A 22,432-nucleotide genomic window follows, 5' to 3' on the forward strand; every position below is an offset into this window, starting at 1 on the left:
TTCCATTTACTGTACCTGTAGCGAGAAACCTAACTGTTCAGTTTCCATCTTCTCATTGTCTCATTTCTTGAGGAAGATGTCTGAGAATTGTATTTCTCTACATTCTTGTATCAAGATTGTACGTTTGATGTGCTTCTTAAAATCAGCACATGCTTGATATACGCCTTATAAAGAATGTACTGTAAGTGGGTTTGGGCTTGTTTTCTGTGTGTGATGATGAAGGTGTTTCATCTTCACCATGCTCAGACAGACAAAAAGAAACAGCAGCTCAGCTTGACTGTGTAATGTGAAAGCTTCTTTTTATCTGTCTCTAGATATTGCTCTTACCATTAATTTTTGTTCTTCCCTCTCTCTAGTTCAAGCAGCTTAGATAAAAGCTTTTGGCTTTTTTTTCTCGGGCAGAGCAAGTCCTGCCACCAATATTTCAATCTTAGTTGCAGATGGCATAGGCTACGTATAGATATTCTTTAACCCTCTGGGGTCTGGGGTGTTTTTGGGGTCCTTGAGATGTTCTGACATGCCCTGACATTTGTGCTTTTTTCAGTTGCTTATAAACATATTAATGGCAAAGGTGTAAATTCACTCTATATAGCACAAACAGGACTTCCATAATATGTGACCCACATGTATGTACATGTTTTCATTTTTGAGAGAATAATGTTTATGCATGGTTATCGAAAAAACTAAAAATTAAAGTTTCTGAAATAAGGCCACAAAACACATACTAAATATGTGGCAATAAGACTTTTGACTAATGGATTTCATCGCCTAGTGTTTTTTCTTCAAAATGATATGAAAATCATCCTGCCTAATCATTCACAAAAAAACGATACATTGATTTTAGTTTTGTGAAACACTTTTAGTTTGGAAAGCCAATATGCGGATGGGGCGTAAACGCTCCAACAGCATCATGCATATGTAGTAGTTCACACCTGGTGAGACTACGTCCCTGCATACTTAATGAGCCATTCATTCAGGTGTGTCACCTATAGCTAACTTAAATATACAAGCTTCATAAAAATGATCATTCTAGGAGAAAATTTCAGATGGCATTTAGAGGCTTTTGCATCTGAACTCTTCATATATACACACACATATATATATATGCATGCAAAATACATACTTTATAATCTTTTCAAAACTAGTCAACGTCTTTCAAAACTAAAGTATACATTTTATCATACGTATTTCAAAGTAAAGGATTCATTAGTTAGTTGATGACTTTATTTTTGACAAAACACATACAGTATATATTCCTCATCTCAGTATAGCAATAGAGTTTGCTAAAAGCTGTTCATTCAATACAGCAGTATTTGAAAATCGATCATATTTTGTAAAATTACATTTATATTTGCATTTATGTCAAAACCTAGACACTTTTAAACATCAAAAGGACATTTATTAATATGTATTCGTGTCAAAATGACAAATAAACCGATTTTCCTATTCAATTTTGCATGGAAACGCTTCCAAGACGCTTGCGTGTCGCGTGAAAAATAGGCGTCGGTTCTATTTCTAGAATGCACGCGTTTTCCACGCTCGTGCCGCGCCTGAGACGCGCGTCTCACACAGGCAGTGTGCAAACTCTAAACTGTTAACATGGATGGGAGCCGAAATAAAAACGGACACGCCACACAGCTGAGACGCTTACGCCACGCATCCAGTGTTTCACCGGCCTTATCCAGCGGATGTGGGCGTTTCACAGGTTTGTATGGATCGCCTCACATTTGCGTTTGAATAGCGCGGTCTCCGTAGGCGGAGTCACATTAAAACTTAATTAGCTGAGATGAGAACGACTGACATCTCTCTCTTTACATACATATTATATAAACTGTGAATATTTGTTTTTTATAAAAATTACTTCATTTGAAAGAAGAGAATTCAAGCTTCATGCCTGTGTGACTGTATGCCTGTTTGACTGAGTATTCGCTGAGTTACAGTTCATTTTCGGACGCGTTTCAGAATTGACTTCACTGACGGAGAGTAGGCAGAACTCGCATCATGTTTATTTTTCTTTATTTGGCGAAAAGCACAACACTTTGTTTTTATTATGAGCATACACAAAAAAATACACACTAAACAGGATCGATTGATGTATAACACAAGCATATAAGATAAAAATTAATATTTTTTTTTAATTTATTTTTTTTGCACTCATACGGAAAAAAACGAGCCGGCGCGATAGCCGACCTCAGGGGGTTAAATATTCAAAAATATTCTTTAAATAGTATTTTCACATGTCTGGCTAAAATGCCCTCTAAATATCCTCTCAAATATATAACTATGAATTTATATATAAAATAATGATTTATTATAAATATTTAATCAAATTTTTTTATTAAATATTCATATGAGAATAATCTCATACAGTATGTTTTGGATTCATTTGAGTAAGTTAATTAATCTGCTAGGCAAACGATCCAGTTTACTAGTTTTTACGGTCTAGTTTTCATCAAAAACACTTTTTGTGCATTCACATTCTTTTTTTTCATTGTTTGTTTGTTTAAATGGTGAAAGTATCATAATGCACTTTTTTGTATTTGTTATTGACAAAAACTAAATTCCTTTTTTAACAACACATATTTTCAGCAATTTTGTTGACGAAATTAACTATGCCTGTTACATGCAAAAATGGCAAGAGCAAAATCTCAAGCTCTGATCTGATTGGCTGGCTTTACGCAATATCCGGAAGTTCCCATGCTGCGAGTTTATACTTCTGCACTCAGTTAATTTATGGTTGTGAATCTTTAATGCAACAGCATGAGGATGTGAGCTTTTAAATCATTCCTGCCATGTGTTTTCCCTACTGTATCTGTACCACTTTAATAATTTATATTGTTGTGAATGCATGTTCACACACTAACGCACACATTAGCAACTCACTTGGTGGTTGTGACGTGCCTCATTCGTCAATGAGCCCCCGCTATGAGTGTTTGTGTAGCGATAAAACCCTCTCGACTCAACAAGCTCTTGTCCTCTCACTTGGTTGAGTGTGTATGTGTTTTGTGTGTGTGAATGGTCCTCATGCTGCAAGGTCTTTATACCAAGCATCGCTGAGTAAGACTTTTTCATACTAAAGTAGCCAATCAACATGACCCTGAACTGCAGAGAGGAGGGAGTTTGTTCGTTTGACTTTTTCAAGTCTTTCTCATTAGACTGGAACCCCTGGAGATCCTGCATGTGGTTTTAGAGGGCAAAGACCCTTACTGCTCATTTTCAGCACCTGTCAGCTCACATCGGACCAGAACAGATCAGCCTGTTTAGAGGGGAGAAATGACTATATGGGTAAATGTCATGAAAACTTGTTCAGGTCACAATAAATGTATATATGCACCGATACCATTTTTCCTGAAGTACGATACCGGTATTTTTAGTATTTGCCGATACAGAGTACCTGTATTTTCACTGCATTTTTAATTTTTACAAAATATTGGGCAGAGAAACCAAAAGAATATGAAACAAATTTGTTGGCTTAGCAAATAGTTTTTTATCAGAAGTTTCTCAGCATGAGCATGCCCAAATGTAATGAATGTTTTTCAAAAAATCTCAAACGATAGCTACCTTTTTGACTTTCCTTGCTATAGTTTTGGGTCAAAAGTACAAAAAGTACAGCCCTAGTTAAATATGAATATTTGAAACTATGCCCTTAGCCAAATTGATTTGCTCTGGAACAAATAATAGATTTATAAGAACAAAAATTGCCTGTTTGATACACCAAAAATTAAAGGTGCTCTAAGCAATGTTGGGTGACGTCACTTATTGTTGACGTTCGAAGTATTGTCAAACAAATGGAGGCTAGCTCGACCCTCTCTCCTTCTCATCCCTCCTATAATTCTAACGTTAGTCATTGTCTAGGACATCTCTCCTCTAGCTAACTTCCCTCTTCATGCTTCTCTCTCCTCCACTCCCCACACCCCCCTTCATGTGCATGCGCACTACCCCCCCCCCCCCCCCCCCAAACCCCCACCCCCAAACCCCCACCCCCAAATCATTCTTGTTGGTTATTGGCTGGAACACTGTTTGTTATGTTTCGTGGTCCAGGCTGGCCCAGTTTTGTTGCCATTTGTTGAGCCTGGGCTGTCTACAGAGACCGCGTTTTTTTACAGTGTGTTCAGGGGACTGGCAGCTAGCGGTATTTTTAGTATGTGACAAAATGTTTCAGCCTAAAAAACGTGTGACATCATTTAGAGCACCTTTAATTAAACTACCTCATGTTTAAACACTATCTACTGTGCATAAGAGCCAGCAGCCTAAAACATCCTTAAAACTGCATCCCATGACACAACAACAGCAGTATTTGTAAAATTATATTGGGTTTGCTCGTCCGCCATGACATGTCTGTGAGAAATGTTGCAAGTGGAGTGATACAAACAGTGAAAAGGTTCCAGTGCTGATACTGGGGGAATATCGCACGGCTTCGAGAACCACAGCAAACTGGTCTATAAATGTATATCAGCCTGTTATCTGTCTAAATTTGCCAATTAGGAGAGAGGGATTTGTGAGAAGGGGGAGTTTTTCTGCATATGTTTTCCAGCTTCTTTCTCTCTCTCTTTCTCTGCAGTAAATCGTGTTCAGTGAACTTATTCTTTGAGGCAGTGCGGTCTTTCTCCAATGAAACAGCGTTGTGAAAACACCTCACAACAGTGCATTCAATTTACCATTGATATCCATTCACCTGTTACACAAACACACATGAAACTCACACAAACCTCACACATATATTGTATTTGTTTACTGGAAGAATTGAATTTGATCATAAGTAAATTTAGTATTATCCAAAGGAATAGCCAAAAGCATTTTTTTCTGAATATTTTTATGTAGGCACGATCAATGTATGGAGGCTTATAGGATAGTTGTCAGGTTGTTGTTGTGTTTACGGCTCTGTTTAGTTTTGCTTTTAATGTTTTGTTTTAAATTATCCTTATTCTTTTAAAGACATTAATGTAATAGTACACATAGGAGAAATGTGACGCTGGACGACAAAACCAGTCACATGGCTCAATTTTTTGAGTTATATGAGTTATACATATCTGAACGCTGAATAAATAAGCTTTCCATTGATGTATGGTTTATTAGGATAGGACAATATTTGGTCGATATACAACTATTTGAAAATCTGGAATCTGAGGATGCAAAAAAATCGAAACATTGAGAAAATCTCCTTTAAAGTTGTCCATTTATGTTCGCGATTGTGCTGCATTCACTCACAAAAATAAATGTTTTATATATTTACGATAGGAAATTTACAAAATATCTTCATGGAAAGTGATCTTTACTTAATAGCCTAATGATTTTTTGGCATAAAAGAAAAATCGATAATTTTGACCCATACAATGTATTGTTGGCTATTGCCACAAATATACCAGTGCGACTTATGACTAGTTTTGTGATCCAGGGTCACAAATATACAAGCACAGATATTGTACCAACAGTATTTGGGAGAAAATATCAGCTCGAGTGCTTACAATTCAAAAAGCATTAAATACTCACAAATGAAGAGAAGCATTGTATGCGAGCTGATGTTTTAAACTCTATTTGACGTTATATAAGTGAGAATATGGAGCTTTTAGTTGTTGCACGGAGTCCATCATGAGACGATCTTCTCAAAGGGCTCTGGAGAGCATTAATTACCCATAGTTCATCACTTAAATTAATCACCAAACTGCAGTGGGTGTTAACTGTGATGATCAGATTTTGCAGTATATGGTCGTACTGTTTACTGAGAAATTCTAGATCATTATTTATGGGCAGAGACTGTGACAACATTTTATTTTAAGCCTGGACATATAATAATAATAATCATTATTACTATAAAGATATTCTTAATGCACTGATGCCTACATCAGACATGCTAATCGGTTGTACTGTATGTTCTCATTAATAATTGTATCCCAGTTATATATTTATGCTTTTATATATTTTTTTAATTATTCCTGGAAAGAGTTAATGCATACATACACAGTGTTTTGGCATTTTATGTGCATGTGTGCATAACGTGATGTGTTTGTGTGCACCTGCATGCGTGTGACAGTGATGGACTGTGCCTGTCTCATTCTCCAGATGTGGTTTATATCTCTACTCCACGTTCCTCTGGAGGCCTGCTGAAAACCAGCCTGCTTACCAAAGCCCTATTGAGCAAATCCACTGTGTTTTCTGGCCAAACCGAGTCATTGTGCGCGGCTGTATGCATCCAGCTCAATCAATGCATTGTTAGCAATCTCTCTTTCCTAAACTGATGCCAATAGAGGCCTGTTATGAATTTCCTCAGGCTAATGCTATCAGCATTAGTCCATGAGCTCAGGGAATCACATCAGCACTGCTGCATTGTGGGAACAGCATTGCCGATATGGGTGGGGAGTATTTGGGGACGTGTTCATTTTGATTAAATATGAATTTATGTTGGATTTCGAATTTCTGGCTAAATCATGGACTGTGAGAAAAATAGAAAGACTTGTTTGGTTATTTGTAAAGCAATGTGTGTTTGAAATACATAAAGCTCTAGTTTTGTTCTAAAATCTAGGGAGCCCCCTACCTAGGCAGCATTTTCTGATTCAAAGGGTGTTCCAAACAGTATAGGCAGCAAAATGATCTTCCCCTTCAAGATAACTTATTTGGTCAGAATTCAGGAAGTTCTACAGAGGCATTCCCATAACGCATTGCAGTAACCTGAAATGTTCAGTCAATGCTAAAACATATCTATAAAATCAGTCACATCTAATTAAAAATGAACTATGACACATTCCCAAGCCCTTCACTAGTGACTATTCTGGGGTGTGATGTCAAAGTAGACAAGAAAATATATTTAATATCAATATTAATTCATAAGAAGAAGATTCACAGACCCGACGCATGACGTAGGGTGTAGGAGTCGTGTAAGTTTAGGTGAGAGTAGACGCCTCTCGAGGTTCAGACAAATTGGGCTGTGCAACAAACTCAAGCTCCTCTTACATTTCTCTTTAAAAATTCTTGTTTTAGACTTCTTATTCGTGACCGTTGTTTCTTATTCGTGACCGTTGTTTTGTTTTGCTCTGTCTTTTTTGCGATCATACGTCGGGTCAGAATTCACTCTTTTGCCGGAACTCGTCTCGCTTACGCCTATTACCAGAAGCCAATGATTATAGCTCATAAAGTTCTAAATATGAATATTTTTCTTAAAAAATGTGTTGCTTCGCTAATAAACGTGGTCATGTTTATTAACCCCCTGGATGGATGCGCCTTTTTTGGACTTGAAAAAAAAAATGCTACCATTCACTTCCATTATAAAGCTTGAAAGAGCCAGGATATATATTTTTTTAATATAACGCTGATTGTCTTTGGCTGAAACAAGAAAGTCATATTCACCTAGGATGGGTTGAGGGTGAGTAAATTATGGGATGATTTTCATTTTTGGGTGAACTATCCCTTTAAAGTCTTTCCAGCGCTGGAAAGCTTCTCTGATGTTAAAGGAGTAGTTCACTTTCACATGAAAATTAGCTCATGATTTACTCAACCCTCAAGCCATCCTAGGTGAATATGACTTTCTTCTTTCAGACGAATACAATCGGGAGTTATATAAAAAAAGATCCTGGCTCTAACAAAGTTTTATAATGGCAGTGGATTGCAACCAACAGGTTGAAGCTCAAAAATGTGCATCCATCCGTCATAAACGAACTTCACGTGGCTCTGGGGGGTTAATAAAGGCCTTCTGAAGCAAAACGATGAGTTTGTGTGAGAAAAATATGAATATTTAAAACTTTATAAAGTAAAATAAGTAGGACAAACATAATAACTTCCTGACAAACGAACATACGGATTCCACTTAAGTGTAAAGCGCAACTTATGCGAGTAATGCAACGTACTGCTGATATTTACGCTACGCCATGACGCACTACGCTACTTCTGACGTCACAAGTTGCGTAAGTTGCGCTTTAGGAGCAAGTAGACTCGCGTTTGGCCGGAAGCTAGAATTTTACTCTGTAACGTGTTAAATATGAAGTAACGTAATGCAGCAACATAAAATGTGAAAAAAAGTAGGGGTTTGAATACATTCGCAAGCAATTTTACACACACACACACACACACACACACACACACACACACACACACACACACACACACACACACACACACACACACACACACACACACACACACACACACACACACACACACACACACACACACACACACACACACACACACACTTATAGTTTTCTTAATTTGTGAAAATACACAAATACACTTGACCCAACCTAAATTGAAATTGATTCTTCACTCTGCTTTTATTGATAATTTTTAGAATTTTGTTTGTGGTGTCTATAGGTTCTTGTCAGAAAGAAGAATATAAGTGTGATGTGAGATTATTGTTTTATTGTATTGAAGCGTCAGTTCCATTTGCATGTTGAATAGAGGGTTGTCATCTGGCAGCGGCCTGGTTTGCCTCTTGTTCTGAGTTTAAATAGAGCTGAATGTGCTCCATTTTCCTGTCAGCGTGAGCGAAGATAAACACAGAAAAGAGTGATGAAATTTAAGATTGAAAATCAAGAGGAACGACTGTGGTGGATGCTGTTGTTATCCCCGGGAAAACAGAATGAAACGCTGGCTTAACTTCGGGGGAATTCTACAGACAATTACAAGTTTCTGAGACGCTTTTCTTTTTATGTTAGAGTCTGTGTGTGTGTGTGTGTGTGTGTGTGTGTGTGTGTTTCAGACTGATGTCCTCTCTCCTCCCCATCTTTGTCTCCTTAATGCTGGGCTTTCTGGTAAAATAAACGCAGTAGACAAGAGTTCAAAGCTGCATTTGATGTTGTATTTGCCAAGAGGAGAAGTGAACAAAAGCACTGAAAGCTGCTCTCGCTCCTGCTTTCTCTCTCTGTGATCTGCTGGTTCTCTGCCTCTAGTAATTACAGTGTTGTGCAAAGGGCAGTGGCCGTGTGTTATTAGGAATGACCATGGCCTAAATCTTTTTTTTTTTTTTTATTTTATTTTACCTAATTCCTAAAAAATCACAAACACACACACACACACACACACACACACACACACACACACACACACACACACACACACACACACACACACACACACACACACACACACACACACACACACACACACATTATAAATTTGCTTTTAAAAACCAAGCAAATTTACTTCACAAAGATGGTTGAGACACACAAGTACCATACTTTACGTAACATACACAAAAATGTTACGAATATGACTAATACTGAATGATGAATAGCAGTTATAAGGTAAGGCTATTAAATAACATTCCCAAAGTAGTTTTTTTGTTAATACAATAAAGTTAGTAAGTTAGTATGAGCCACCAGTCATTTAAAAATATACAAAATAACACACAGTGAAAATCAAGTGGTATTTTGGGGTTACGGAAACAACATTTACCATGGTAAATACACAATACTAACATGAACTAATGAAACATATGGACACTGATCCTAATGAATAGAATGAATGAATAGCCTATAATTGAAGAGTGTGCGCTAGGTGTATATGACTTTCTTCTTTCAGACGAATACAATCGGGAGTTATATTAAAAAATATCCTGGCTCTTCCAAGTTTTATAATGGCAGTGGATTGCAACCAACAGATTGAAGCTCAAAAATGTGCATCCATCCGTCATAAACGAACTTCACGCGGCTCTGGGGGGTTTATAAAGGCCTTCTGAAGCAAAACGATGAGTTTGTGTGAGAAAAAATATTAATATTTAAAACTTTAAAAACATTTTTAATAATATTTTTTAGTTGTTAGTGGCAATGGTGTATAAGTGTATTATTTATTATAATATTTATAATAATAAATAATTATTTACTATTATCAGAGAGGGGCACAATACATTTTGAGACAAAAGGGGCAAATTAAACAGATGGAAACAAGAACGTTCTAAACTGTGAACAACAAGGTGGCAAAAAGTTACCATGGAAAACTTAGTTTCCACAAAAATAAAAGCTACTATAGTTACTGTATATTTACTACTATATAAAAAAGAACAAAGCAATAAGTCAAGAGAAAAATTCAAATGCTGTTCTTTTTAAACTTACTATTTATCTCAGAATTAAAAAAAAAAAATCATCACTGTTTAAACAAAAAAATTGATGATAAATAGAAATGTTTCTTGAGCTCCAAATCATCATATTAGAATGACTTCTGAAGGATCATGTGACACTGAAGACTGGAGTAATGTCTACTAAAAATTAAGCTTTGACATCACAAGAATGCAAATACATTTGAAAATATATTACAATACCAATCAATTATTTTAATATTTCACAATATTGCTGTTTTTACTGTATTTTTTAATAAATAAATGCAACTTTGGTGAGCATAAGAGACTTTTTTCAAAAACATAACATTTTACAAACCCCAAGCTTTTGAACAAAGAGTATTTTTTAGGGAATATGTTGTTGCATAATGGGATTTCTTTATGTCTGTCTTTGCATTTTCTCCACAGAAATGCATGAAATTTAACGTGGAGTCACCTATCTGGTTGTCTAAACAACAAATCCTCTGCACACTCAACCAGAGCCTGAAGGATGTGTTAAATTACGGACTCTTCCAGCCTGCGTACAACGGCAAAGCTGGAAAGTTCCTGGATGAGCAGCGCACACTGAAAGAATACCCACTTCCTGCCATCCCTCCTGTCCCATACCTTGAGGTGAGGGCTTTTCTCTGACCTTACTCATGGAGCAGATCACAGTCTGGTCGTGGTCATGTTGTAAACTTTTCCACTGCACATCCATTTTCTGCCCAGCTCATTCATTGTTTTCTTTCTACTAGTTTTGCTGGTACTTTCCTCTCTCATTTCATCCTCTTAATTGTCTTTTCCTGTGATTGGCTGAGGGAATGCGACACTAGTATTTGATACGCAACCTATGGCTGTGTTTTACACTTTTGGCTAAGTGTTATGCACAAAAACATACACACATTCACAGGATGTGTTTGACAGATGGGTAGATACAATCTATATTGGTCCCATATCAGTTATCAGGCGAAATTAAAAATTGGTAATAGTTTACAATAAGGTTCCATTTGTTAACATTAGTTAATTACATTAGTTAACACGAACTGACAATGAAAAATATGTGTAAAGCATTTATTGATCTTAATGTTAATTCCAACATTTTACTAAAACGCTATTAAAGTCAAAAGTATCTGTTAATATTATTTAATGGACCTGACCTAATATGAGCTAACAAGGAACGGATTTATATTTATTTACTCATGTTTACATATATTATTGAATACTGTAGCAAATGTTTTGCTCATTGTTAGTTAATGCATTAACTAATGTTACCTAGTTGGCAAAATGTTTCGGTCATTGTTGGATATATGTTCGTATTGATATATAGTCTTATGTAGTTTAAGCCATACTTAGAAGGTCATACCCCCAAATCCCTCCATAATTCACACCCTGTTCTTGAGGCACACTCTTTGCACCAGTAAAATAAAATCTTGGCTTGCTTACAGTGTGTTCAGCAGATCTCATTTTGGCACCCTGCCTTCTTGAGTATATCTCCATTGTTCCGTCCTCTTCTGTCAACCTGTGTGGTCAGGAATACTCCGGTTATCATTCCACCTGATTTATCATTGTAATTTTGACTTTTGTGGGGCTGCATTTGAGTGAGAGAGCAAACAAGAGTTGGCTTCTGAAAAATGGCCTCTCCATATTTCTGCTGTAAGCCGATAAATGACAGAAAGAAATCATTTCCTTTATGCAGTTAGGCTCTTTCTGAATTTGTTGCTGCACTAAATTTATTACAAATGTCTCCTAGGTGCCATAAACCATGACAAGCATGAATTAATGTCTCAACCCGTTTGCCATCAGTTAAAGACACACATCTAAATAAGCCTCTAAATATGTTAGACTGTGTCATAGATGTACTGACATAACCTACAAATCCTCTGCAGTCAGGAAGCACAGCACTATGCAGGTGTGATGCAATAGTAACTATAATATCTATCTTTAGATATTATATTGTTTTGTCTATCTGTCATTCTATCTATCTATCCATCCATCCATCAATTGTTCTATTGTTTTATATATATATATATATCCATCCATCCATCCATCCATCCATTGGCTATATCTATTTCATCTTGTAAAGTGACTTTGAGTTGTTGCAATGCACTATATAAAATTAACATTTTATTATTGTGATTATACTGTATATAAATTTGATTTAAAATAATGTAGACTTAAACTTTTGTCAAACTAACATCAAGTAAGTTTCCAATTTCAAGTAATCTCCAGTCCACACAAATTACAACCTATCAGGAAATATTTGATTACAGTCGTGCTCAAAAGTTTACATACCCCTTGCAGAATCTGCAAAATGTTAATTATTTTAACAAAATAAGAGGGAACATACAAAATGCATGTTATTTTTTATTTAGTTTGGTCCTGCATAAGATATTTTACATAAAATATGTTTACATATAGTCCACAAGACAAAAAAAAAACCTAAATTTATAAAAATGACCCTGTTCAAAAGTTTACACACCCTTGATTCTTAATACTGTGTGTCGTTACCTGGATGATCCACAACTGTTTTTTTGTTTTGTTTTGTGATGGTTGTTCTTGAGTCCCTTGTTTGTCCTGAGCAGGTAAACTGCCCAATGTTCTTCAGAAAAATCATTCAGGTCCTGAAAATTCTTCAGTTTTCCAGCATCTTTTTCATATTTGAACCCTTTCCAGCAGTGACTGTAGGATTTTGAGATCCATCTTTTCACACTGAAGACAATTAGATTAAATAGACACAACTATTTAAAAAGGTTCAAACATTCACTGGTGCTCCAAAAGGAAACACAATGCATTAAGAAAACTTTTGAACAGGATGAAGATATCCTAATTTTTCTTATTTTATTTAAACGCACATAAAATAAATAAATTGTACTTCCCTTCGGAAGCAACAGAAGTTACATGCTTGCATGTTTCCAGGAAGACAAAATGTATTAAATACAATTTACCTTGATCTTCAAATTCAAAAAGTTTTCAAGTTTTTTTGATATATGAAAATGAACAAGAACAAGAATTTTGTGCATTTGAATATCAATCAAACTGCAGCTGGGTTGTTTTGATAAGTAAAAATAACAAAATACAGGTAACTTAAATTAAAGTTCATTGAAAGTATTTTATATATATATATATATATATATATATATATATATATATATATATATATATATATATATATATATATATATATATATACATACAGGTGCTGGTCATAAAATTAGAATATCATCAAAAAGTTGATTTATTTCAAGAATTCAACTTAACAGGTGAAACTAATATATTATATAGACTCATTACATGCAAAGTGAGATTTTTCAAGCCTTTATTTGTTATAATTTTGATGATTATGGCTTACAGCTTATGAAACCCACAAAATCAAAATCCCAGAAAATTAGAATATTACATGAAATCACACAGTAATTACACAGTGATACCATGGTCATTGAACCAGGTTTTGGTTCTTTTGGCAGTGTGGGCAGGTGCAAATCCTGCTGGGAAATGAAGGAAGCATGAAGTGCTCTGGACATGTCCTGGTAGACGGCTGCGTTGACTCTGGATTTAATAAACCACAGTGGACCAAAGTCCTCTTTTCTGATGAGAGCAAATTTTGCATCTCATTTGTAAACCAAGGTCCCAGAGTCTGGAGGAAGAATGGAGAGGCACACAATCCAAGATGCTTGAAGTCCAGTGTGAAGTTTCCACAGTCTGTGTTGGTTTGGGGAGCCATGTCATCGGCTGGTGTTGGTCCACTGTGCTGTCCACTCAACGCAGCCGTCTACCAGGACATGTCCAGAGCACTTCATGCTTCCTTCAGCAGACAAGCTTTATGGAGATGCTGACTTCATTTTCCAGCAGGATTTGCACCTGCCCACACTGCCAAAAGAACCAAAACCTGGTTCAATGACCATGGTATCACTGTGTAATTACTGTGTGATTTCATGTAATATTCTAATTTTCTGGGATTTTGATTTTGTGGGTTTCATAAGCTGTAAGCCATAATCATCAAAATTATAACAAATAAAGGCTTGAAATATCTCACTTTGCATGTAATGAGTCTATATAATATATTAGTTTCACCTGTTAAGTTGAATTCTTGAAATAAATCAACTTTTTGATGATATTCTAATTTTATGACCAGCACCTGTATATTTATTATTATTTTATTTTTTTTTATTTTTTTTTTTGTGGCAAAAGCAGAAAACTCCACATTTCATGTTTCAAAGTTAAACAAAGCCAAGTAACTGCTATGATGCATAAAACACATGGTTAATCTTTGTAACATTAATCTTCTCAGCTGACAGACGCCTGTCAAACTTTGTTGTTGTGATTAACGTACACGCAATACAGAGAGCTTTTCCCTCACCACTAAGTCACTAACGTGCTGTTTTAGCAAGATTACGTGAAAAAGTTTCGGCTTTTATTTTCCTTTTACGCCCCGAAGAAGATATCACGTGTTCATCAAGTTCGCTGAAATCCATCCTCGATCACTTTTAGTCAGCTTTGACGAAACTCCTCTCAGCTAGCTTTTCAAATTGTACTTTTCAAAGTGACAAGAAAGCAGCCTTGTCACCTGACCTGAATACTGCGCACTGTTTTTCAACGGCTCTGTGCGCACTGATTCGCTAAAACAGACTTTTCGGGGCTTGTCATTTCTGCTGTAAAACATGAACTCGCGAATCGCGATGCCTTGGCAGTGGAAAATACCGGCTTTTGTGACAAAGGGTCCAGTCAATCCTGTCAGGCGTCTATTTCAGCGGAGAAAAGTTACGTGAGGATGTGGAGTTTGTCAAAATAAAGGTACCGTATATTGATATTTTATGTGTGGTATCGATGCATCGTATCGTTAGACGTTTGATCGATGCATTGATCCATATCGATGTATTGTTAGACCCCTATCGTGTAAATGGCCAAAGCGCATAAAAAGTTTTCAGATTTTAGTTGAAAACGGTGTTGTGTAAATGGCCCCTAAAATTTTGGATCCGCGCCAAGCTCCTCCCTGGATCTTAACCAGAGAACCTGTGGTCAGTCCTCAAAAAGCGAGTGGACAAGCAAAATCCCTTAAAGCTGCAGTCGGCAAGATTTTTTTGATCATATTCACTACAACCGACACTATGCTCCAACAGAACAACATAAATCAGCCGGTTTTAGAAAAAAAAACCTGCGCTTCTACCTCCACCTAGAGCCTGTTAGTTGTTTTGCAAAAATCCACCGCTCCCGGTTCTTCTGGTCAAATCAGCGCAGGGCTGTGTGAGATCTGACTGTCAATCTCAATTTGTGCACACGCCACAGATCCCCGTTCCCCCCTCGCACACGTTACAATATCACATGCACGCGGCTGAAGTTCGCAGGTGTGTTGGATTGTATGAAGCTTGATGACGGAGAGAAAATCTACTAACAAGCTTCCAATTCCTTGGTTAAGAACCAGAGCTAGGAGGTCCAAAGGAGGCCTACCTCCGAGTACTCCATGGTGTTGATTGATGCTGATGAGACGGGCGCGTTCACAGAAAATCTGGTGCACACGCACTGATGAACACGAATTCGATTGGGAGGGTGCTCGGTGGTAGTGGGGGAGGGGCATGAGAGTTGTAAACATTAAACATTTTGGCTAAGTCCCCTTAATCTGCCAGACTTGCCGACTGCAGCTTTAACCATCAGTCAGAATTTGGCCCAGAAGCTGATATCCAGCATGCCAGAGTTTATGAAGAACAAGGGTTAACACTGTAAATAGTGACTCTGTGCATATATTGAATGTTTTTGCCAATAAAAGCCTTTAAAACTTCTGAAATGCTTGTCGTTGTTTTCCAGTATACCACAGAAACATGTGGAAAAATTATACAAATACTGAAGCAAACTTTGCAAAACACAAAATTTATGTCACTGACGATACTGTTGGCCACAGCTGTAGACAATTTGTCTGGTAAAAAGCAAAACTCCCAACCATGAGTGATATACCACGTGCGTAAACAGAAGGGGAGGCGTTGTGTTTGTGTGTATGTGTGCGTTTCATCATTTCCCAATGCAACCCGCTGCACGTGAGCGGTCCACAATCGTTTATTGTACTGTCATTGCTCCTGGCTGAGCGTTGGCACGCTTCATATGGTTCAGGCATCATCACTACACAGCAGAAGGTCCATCGACACACCAGCGGGTCTATAGATCTGCCACATGCTGGCCTCCCATCATGTGTCTCTATGGTCAGATCTTAATGGAGGAGCTGTGGGTGTTCGTGACGCCCTGCCCTCTTCACGGGCACGTGGATTTGTGTACAGCATTCACTTTTGCAGCTTAAAGTCATGGCTGTTTTGCAGTGATGTTTTGCACTATGGTGTTGTAGTTGGTGTCATGCTTTGGGATTGATGGCGCTGAGGTGCAGGACAGAAGAATTTTGGGTAGTGCTGAGAATTATAGTGTCGGCTCGCTTGTACTGCTACTGCCCACAGCCAGAGAGACGCGTAGCGCAGCAGCGGGATCCTGTGGTGAGTTCTGAGCGTGTAAGATCTATTCACTCTTGTTGTTTGTTAGCTTTTGACATGTTTTCTGTTTGATCATGACGTTTTGACTTGGTTGTTCCTTAGGCGTTTGTTAATGGCCTTGAGTTTGACAGCGATACATTACTTTGAGTTTCCAGTCTGCCTCTGAGTTTCTTAAACTTTGCTTTTGTTGTCATGGTAGAAATGCTGTTTTTTTTCCCCCCTTTCACCACATAACTCAAGAGGATTGTTTTCTATCAGTTATCTTGGTATTTAAAGGGATAGGTCACACTTTTTTTTTTTTTTTTTTTTTTTTTTAAACTTGCCCTCAAATCTGTATGACCTACAGATTGAAATTTAAATCGTCATTCACTGAAATCCAGATGTTCGCCCAGCTCTCCCTGGCATATTTATTCACTGAAAAAAATGTAATACATTGAATTAAATGTGAGATTTTGAAGTAGAAAGACTGAAATACATTTCTTTATATACAGTCATGGTCAAAATTGATGGCACCCCTGATAAATATGATAAAAAATGGCTGTAAAAAATAAATCTGCATTGTTTATCCTTTTGATCTTTCATTAAAAAAATTCACAAAAATCTAACCTTTCATTGAAGTAAAAGAATTGAAATTGGGGGGAAATCACATTATAAAATAAATGTTTTTCTCCAAAACACGCTGGCCATAATTGTTGGCACCCTGTTATTAAATACTTTCTGCAACCTCCTTTTGCCAAGATAACAGCTCTGAGTTTTCTCCTATAATGCCTGATGAGTTTGGAGAACACCTGACAAGAGATCAGAGACCATTCCTTCAATACAGAATCTCTCCAGATCCTTCAGATTCACAAGTTCATGTTGGTGCTTCTTCTCTTCAGTTCACCCCACTCATTTTCTATAGGGTTCAGTTTAGGGGACTGGGACGGTCATGGCAGAAGCTTCATTTTGTGCTCAGTGACACATTTTTGTGTTGATTTTGATGTTTGTTTTGGACCGTTGTCCTGATGGAAGATCCAACTACGGCCCATTATAAGATTTCTAGCAGAGGCTGTCAGGTTTTGATTTTTTATCTGTTGGTATTTGCTAGAATCCATAATACCATGTATCTGAACAAGATGTCCAGGACCTCCAGCAAATAAATAGGCCCACAACATCCAGCAGTGTATTTAACCGTAGGCATGGGGGACTCTTTATCCCTGTGTGCACCAAATACATCTAGCGTGTTTGCTGCCAAAAAGCCCTTTTTTTTGTTTTATCTGACCACAGATCCCTGTGCCGTTTGAAGTTCCAGTCGTGTCTGACAACTGAATATGCTGGAGTTTATTTTTGGGGGATTTTTCTTGAAACCCTCCCAAACAACATGTGGGGATGTAGGGGTTGTTTGATAATTTTTTTTTAGGCTTTCTGACCCCCCAAGACTCAACTAATCTCTGCAATTCTCCATCTGTGATCCTTGGAGAGTCTTTGGCCACTCAAACTTTCCTCCTCACCATCCATTAAGACAATATAGACACACGTCCTCTTCCTGGCAGATTCGTAACATCTTTAGTTGATTATGACTTCTTAATTATTGCCCTGATGGTCAAAATGGGTATTTTCAATTCTTTAGATATTTTCTTACAGCCACTTTCTATTTTGTGAAGCTCAACAATCTTTTGCTGCACATCAGAACTATATTCTTTGGTTTTACTCATTGTGATGAATGATTAAGGGAATTTGGCCTTTGTGTTTCCTCATATTTAAACTCCTGTGAAACAAGAAGTCATAGCTGGACAATTTCATGTTCCTAGTCACCCTGGTGTGCTAAAAAATGTAAATATTAATGGGAATATACTTCAGAGATATTTTTCTCATAAAAAATTCTAGGGGTGCCAACAATTATGGCCAGCGTGTTTTGGAGAAAAACATTTATTTCATAATGTGATTTACCCCCCAATTTCAATTCTTTTACTTCAATGAAAAGTTCGAATTTTGCGAATTTTTTGAAGGAAAGATCAAAAGGATAAACAATGCAGATTTATTTTTTACAGCCATTTTTTATCATATTTATCAGGGGTGCCATCAATTTTGACCATGACTGTATATAAAACACTATTAATCTTAACTTTTATTTATTTTATTTTTTTGGCACATGACTTCAGAATTCATGGAAATATAGCATAAACATTATATGGTCTACTCTCATGGTGCCTTTTTGACCTTTACGTTCTGTAAGCTCCAGTCTCCATTCATTCATTCATTGCAATTGCATAGAAAAGAGTGATCAACATCCTTTTTTCCAAGACAAAATAGTTGCACATTTGCATTGACACGAGGATGAGTAAATGATGACAGACTTTTACATTTTTGGGTGAGCCATCCCTTTAAGAGCGAAGTGTGTAATTGTTTTGATGGTTTCGAAAATACTTTACTTTCTCCTAAGTTAATGATGCAGAGACAATTGTAAATACAACATTTGTAAGTTGAATTCATAAAGAATATAAAAGTGGCATAGTGGGACTTTCAACTTTTTGCTCTATTTCTTTAGCTGATAAACTTTAGCGACATGTAAAACTTTCGGCTTAACCAATGATGTGAGTTTAGGGCTGTCGAAGCAGTCATTATTTTAGTGATTTTTGCTTATTTGGTGCCACTTGTGGTGTAAAAATGACAGACTTCACCTTTCATCCCCAAAGCCTGTGCATTCCTTTCAACTAACTGCTGCTAGACTGAAAAAAAATAAAAAAAGGAAAATTTTAACTTTTGCAAGTTATTGCTTTTATACTTTAAAGTACATTTCACATATAGAATTGAGTAAAATCTACTTAACCTAGTTACGTAAGATTAACAAAGATAATAAGTAAACTTAACTTGGCAAGTTACAGTTTGTTGAGTAACTTCTACATTTGAAGCTTACTTTGCAATTCTCTGTTTCAAGTTCATTTTACTCACTCTTTGTTTGTAAAATTTACTCAAACAATGTAGTACTAGAAGTCATGCTTTTAAAGCGTATGGTTTACTTGGAAACATTTAAGTAAAAAAAACACAAAAAAACCAGTAGATTTCTTGTTACACTTTGTAAGACAATATATCTACACAATAAAGGAAGTACTCAACTGAACACAGAGACCACAATACACTATAACGGTAACAATCAGTGGATAGTTTTTGAGTATGAATGGGACATTTTGAGTAGAAAATGAACTCCAGATGTCACAAAACAGCAAGTTACTGAACCTAACAAAAAAAGCGATAAAACAGTGTAAATACAATTAGAAAACAGTGTTTTGTTTTTGTTTTTTTTACTTTGGCACTTTCTCAAAAATCATTGATTGTAAACATATAAACAATTCTAAGTAAAATATACTTATAAGTTCAAGATTTAATTTCTTCAAGCTTGAATTGTTACTAACTAATAGGCCTATATAATTAACTTATTAAATTCTTGCCTGAACTAGCTTATTCAATGTAGAAAATACATTTGTTTTCAAAAGTCACTAAATACAAAAGTCGCTGCGACTTTTATACTGAAAGGACTGAAATTTGTGAACATGGAAAAGCAAGACCTATGCAACCTATGGACGCAACTGACAAATGGATAGCGTGTCAGGGCACGGGAAAACCCCTTAACTGTTAAAAGGACAAGATATCGCTGTGGACATTCAAACAGATTTATTATAGGACTGACCTGAAGGAAAGTGCTAGGCTATATCTACTGTAAATGCAGGTACACTCACTTACTCGATCTCTCACAATACTCTACTACTCTATAAGCTTCAATGAACAATATCAATGAGAACAAACATATGTTCACGTTGCTAAGAGTGGTTGCTAGGGGTGTTGTGTAGTGATACATGTAACGTTGGGTGAAGCGTTCATAACCGTGTTTTATCATAAATGAAACACAGCTATTGACCAATAAGAATCAAGGACTGGAACTAACCGTTTTATAATGATTGATATTGGGCAATAGTTTTATTCAGATTTTTTAGTAATGGTCATTTGGACTAATGGACAAAGACTTCTCATGGGAAAATTTTAGATTTTCTTTCAGATATCAAATTAAAAGAACCTGTATTATTTCAAAATTTTGTATAATATTGTAAGAAAAATATTATTAAATTATTTTATATAATTGTATATAATTATTTAATTTCTACTGGCTGACCTTCATCAACCCTTTATTTACCTAAAAATTCCATACAAGTACAAGTGTTCGATATGACTATATCACTGTATATTGAAGTCTTACTATAGCTTTGTGTGAGTAACAGACTGTCTAAAGTCTTAATTCACTAATAATCTTTCAAATTTTGTCCATTTTTGCATGAACTTTCTTGACCCACAGGAAATCTGATTCATTACCTTGAATTTGTTCTTTTTTTTTTTTTTACAATAATATTTAAAACATAGAGACATTCAAGTAATTGATCTGTTTTTATGTTGTAATTTTCTCAACCGTGCGTGTTTTAAAAGACTCTGCTGTCATGTTCCTCCTCATGTTTTGCCTGAATATGCAGTTTGCTGACTCACAGCAGGTTTTCTATTAGAGGACTGATCCTGAGTGCAGCTGTAATGTAGATGTGCAGATGTTGTAGCAGCTCACAGTTATGATTACAGCAGTTCACACTCACTTAACAGTTTCAGCAAACATGGCTATAACTGAACGATGTTAGAGAGAATAAAGATTGTGATATTAACAGTGCTTTAAGGCTAATCCATGCTGTGTTTTTTTTGTTTTGGCAGTTTCGCTACAAGAGGCGAGTGTACACACAGACCCACCTGGATGAAAAACAGCTGTCGAAACTTCACACTAAGGTAAGAGCTTTAGCCTCTTCCTTTTACCCACAATGCATCTGGCTGATCTGCTTTCACTATAGCCACATTTTATTTAATTTTTTTAAGTTCAGTGGCTATTAAAGTTCCTCTGTCATTATTCGCTGTGATGGACTGTCCATCTGTACAGGGTGCTTTTCCGTGCCTCTGGCCTATGAAACTGGGATAGGCTCCAGCCCTATGACCCTAGAAGTTTGTGTGAATGATGAATGAATGAATATCATTGTTCAGGTTTAAAGTCAAGTGATGTCACATGGTACCTGTTACTTTTCTCAACACTGGACCCCCAACAGTGATTACTTGATGTGGATTTGTATCATTTCATAGGGACATTTTAATTTGTTCTTCAGTGAAAAATCATTCAAATTAATAGATTTGAATAATTATGCTTTTTAGCTTAATGATTCAGGTTTCTGAGCCGCCTAGCGCCCTCTAGAGGAAGTTTGTCTCATAGAAAATGGTCATTAGTTAGTCACATCTGCCACCCAATGGTTCCTGGAATGCTGAAGGTGTTGAGGTGTCATTGAGCTGTTTAGATAGATGATGATGATGATGATGACATTGATGATGGCAGTAATCATGAGTAGCATGAACATGTATGACATGACCGTAACCACCTCTGCTCTTCACAGATCAACAACACTTCTCATAAACACACACCGTAATGTGCCGCAATTACCAGCCAGTCCAATCAACTCCCCTCTCATCATGTTAATGCTGCTGTTTTTGGCCTGTCTGGCCTCAATGAACGAGAACTCTTCTCATCTTTCCAAGAGAGTCAGAGTTATGGCCTAAATCAAAATGAGCCATTAGCGCAATAAATGAAAATCAATGTTGGCTTCGTACCAATTTCAGCATCATCATGTCGGTTTGAATCCTCTATTCCATCCAATTAGACGAGAGCCTTTCTTTAGATGACACCGATAATACCACACGGCTGACGGCGTCACCCTGAGTGACCGTATTACTGCACTGAATGAAATGAAAAAGTCATAATCAATGAATAATCTACACTAGTGCTTATTAAAGGGTTAGTTCACTGAGAAATTTTAATTCTTTCATCATTTTTTCACCGGTATTTCATTCTAATGATTTTCTTTCTTCAGTGGAACACAAGTGGACATTTTTA

The 22,432-nt window shown here is 36.6% G+C and overlaps 1 protein-coding gene across 1 annotated transcript in view; it reads left to right on the plus strand.

Annotated features, from left to right (window-relative positions):
- shank3a (SH3 and multiple ankyrin repeat domains 3a) overlaps positions 1-22,432 on the plus strand; it is a 268,933-nt gene that overhangs the window by 79,793 nt on the left and 166,708 nt on the right. Inside the window, exons 4-5 of the mRNA XM_079874288.1 lie at positions 10,451-10,654; positions 21,214-21,285. Coding sequence (XP_079730414.1) covers positions 10,451-10,654; positions 21,214-21,285 — 276 coding nt within the window. The remainder of the gene's footprint in view (positions 1-10,450; positions 10,655-21,213; positions 21,286-22,432) is intronic.

This window comes from Squalius cephalus, assembly GCF_949319135.1.
Source record: "Squalius cephalus genome assembly, chromosome: 6".
Taxonomy (NCBI): domain Eukaryota; kingdom Metazoa; phylum Chordata; class Actinopteri; order Cypriniformes; family Leuciscidae; genus Squalius; species Squalius cephalus.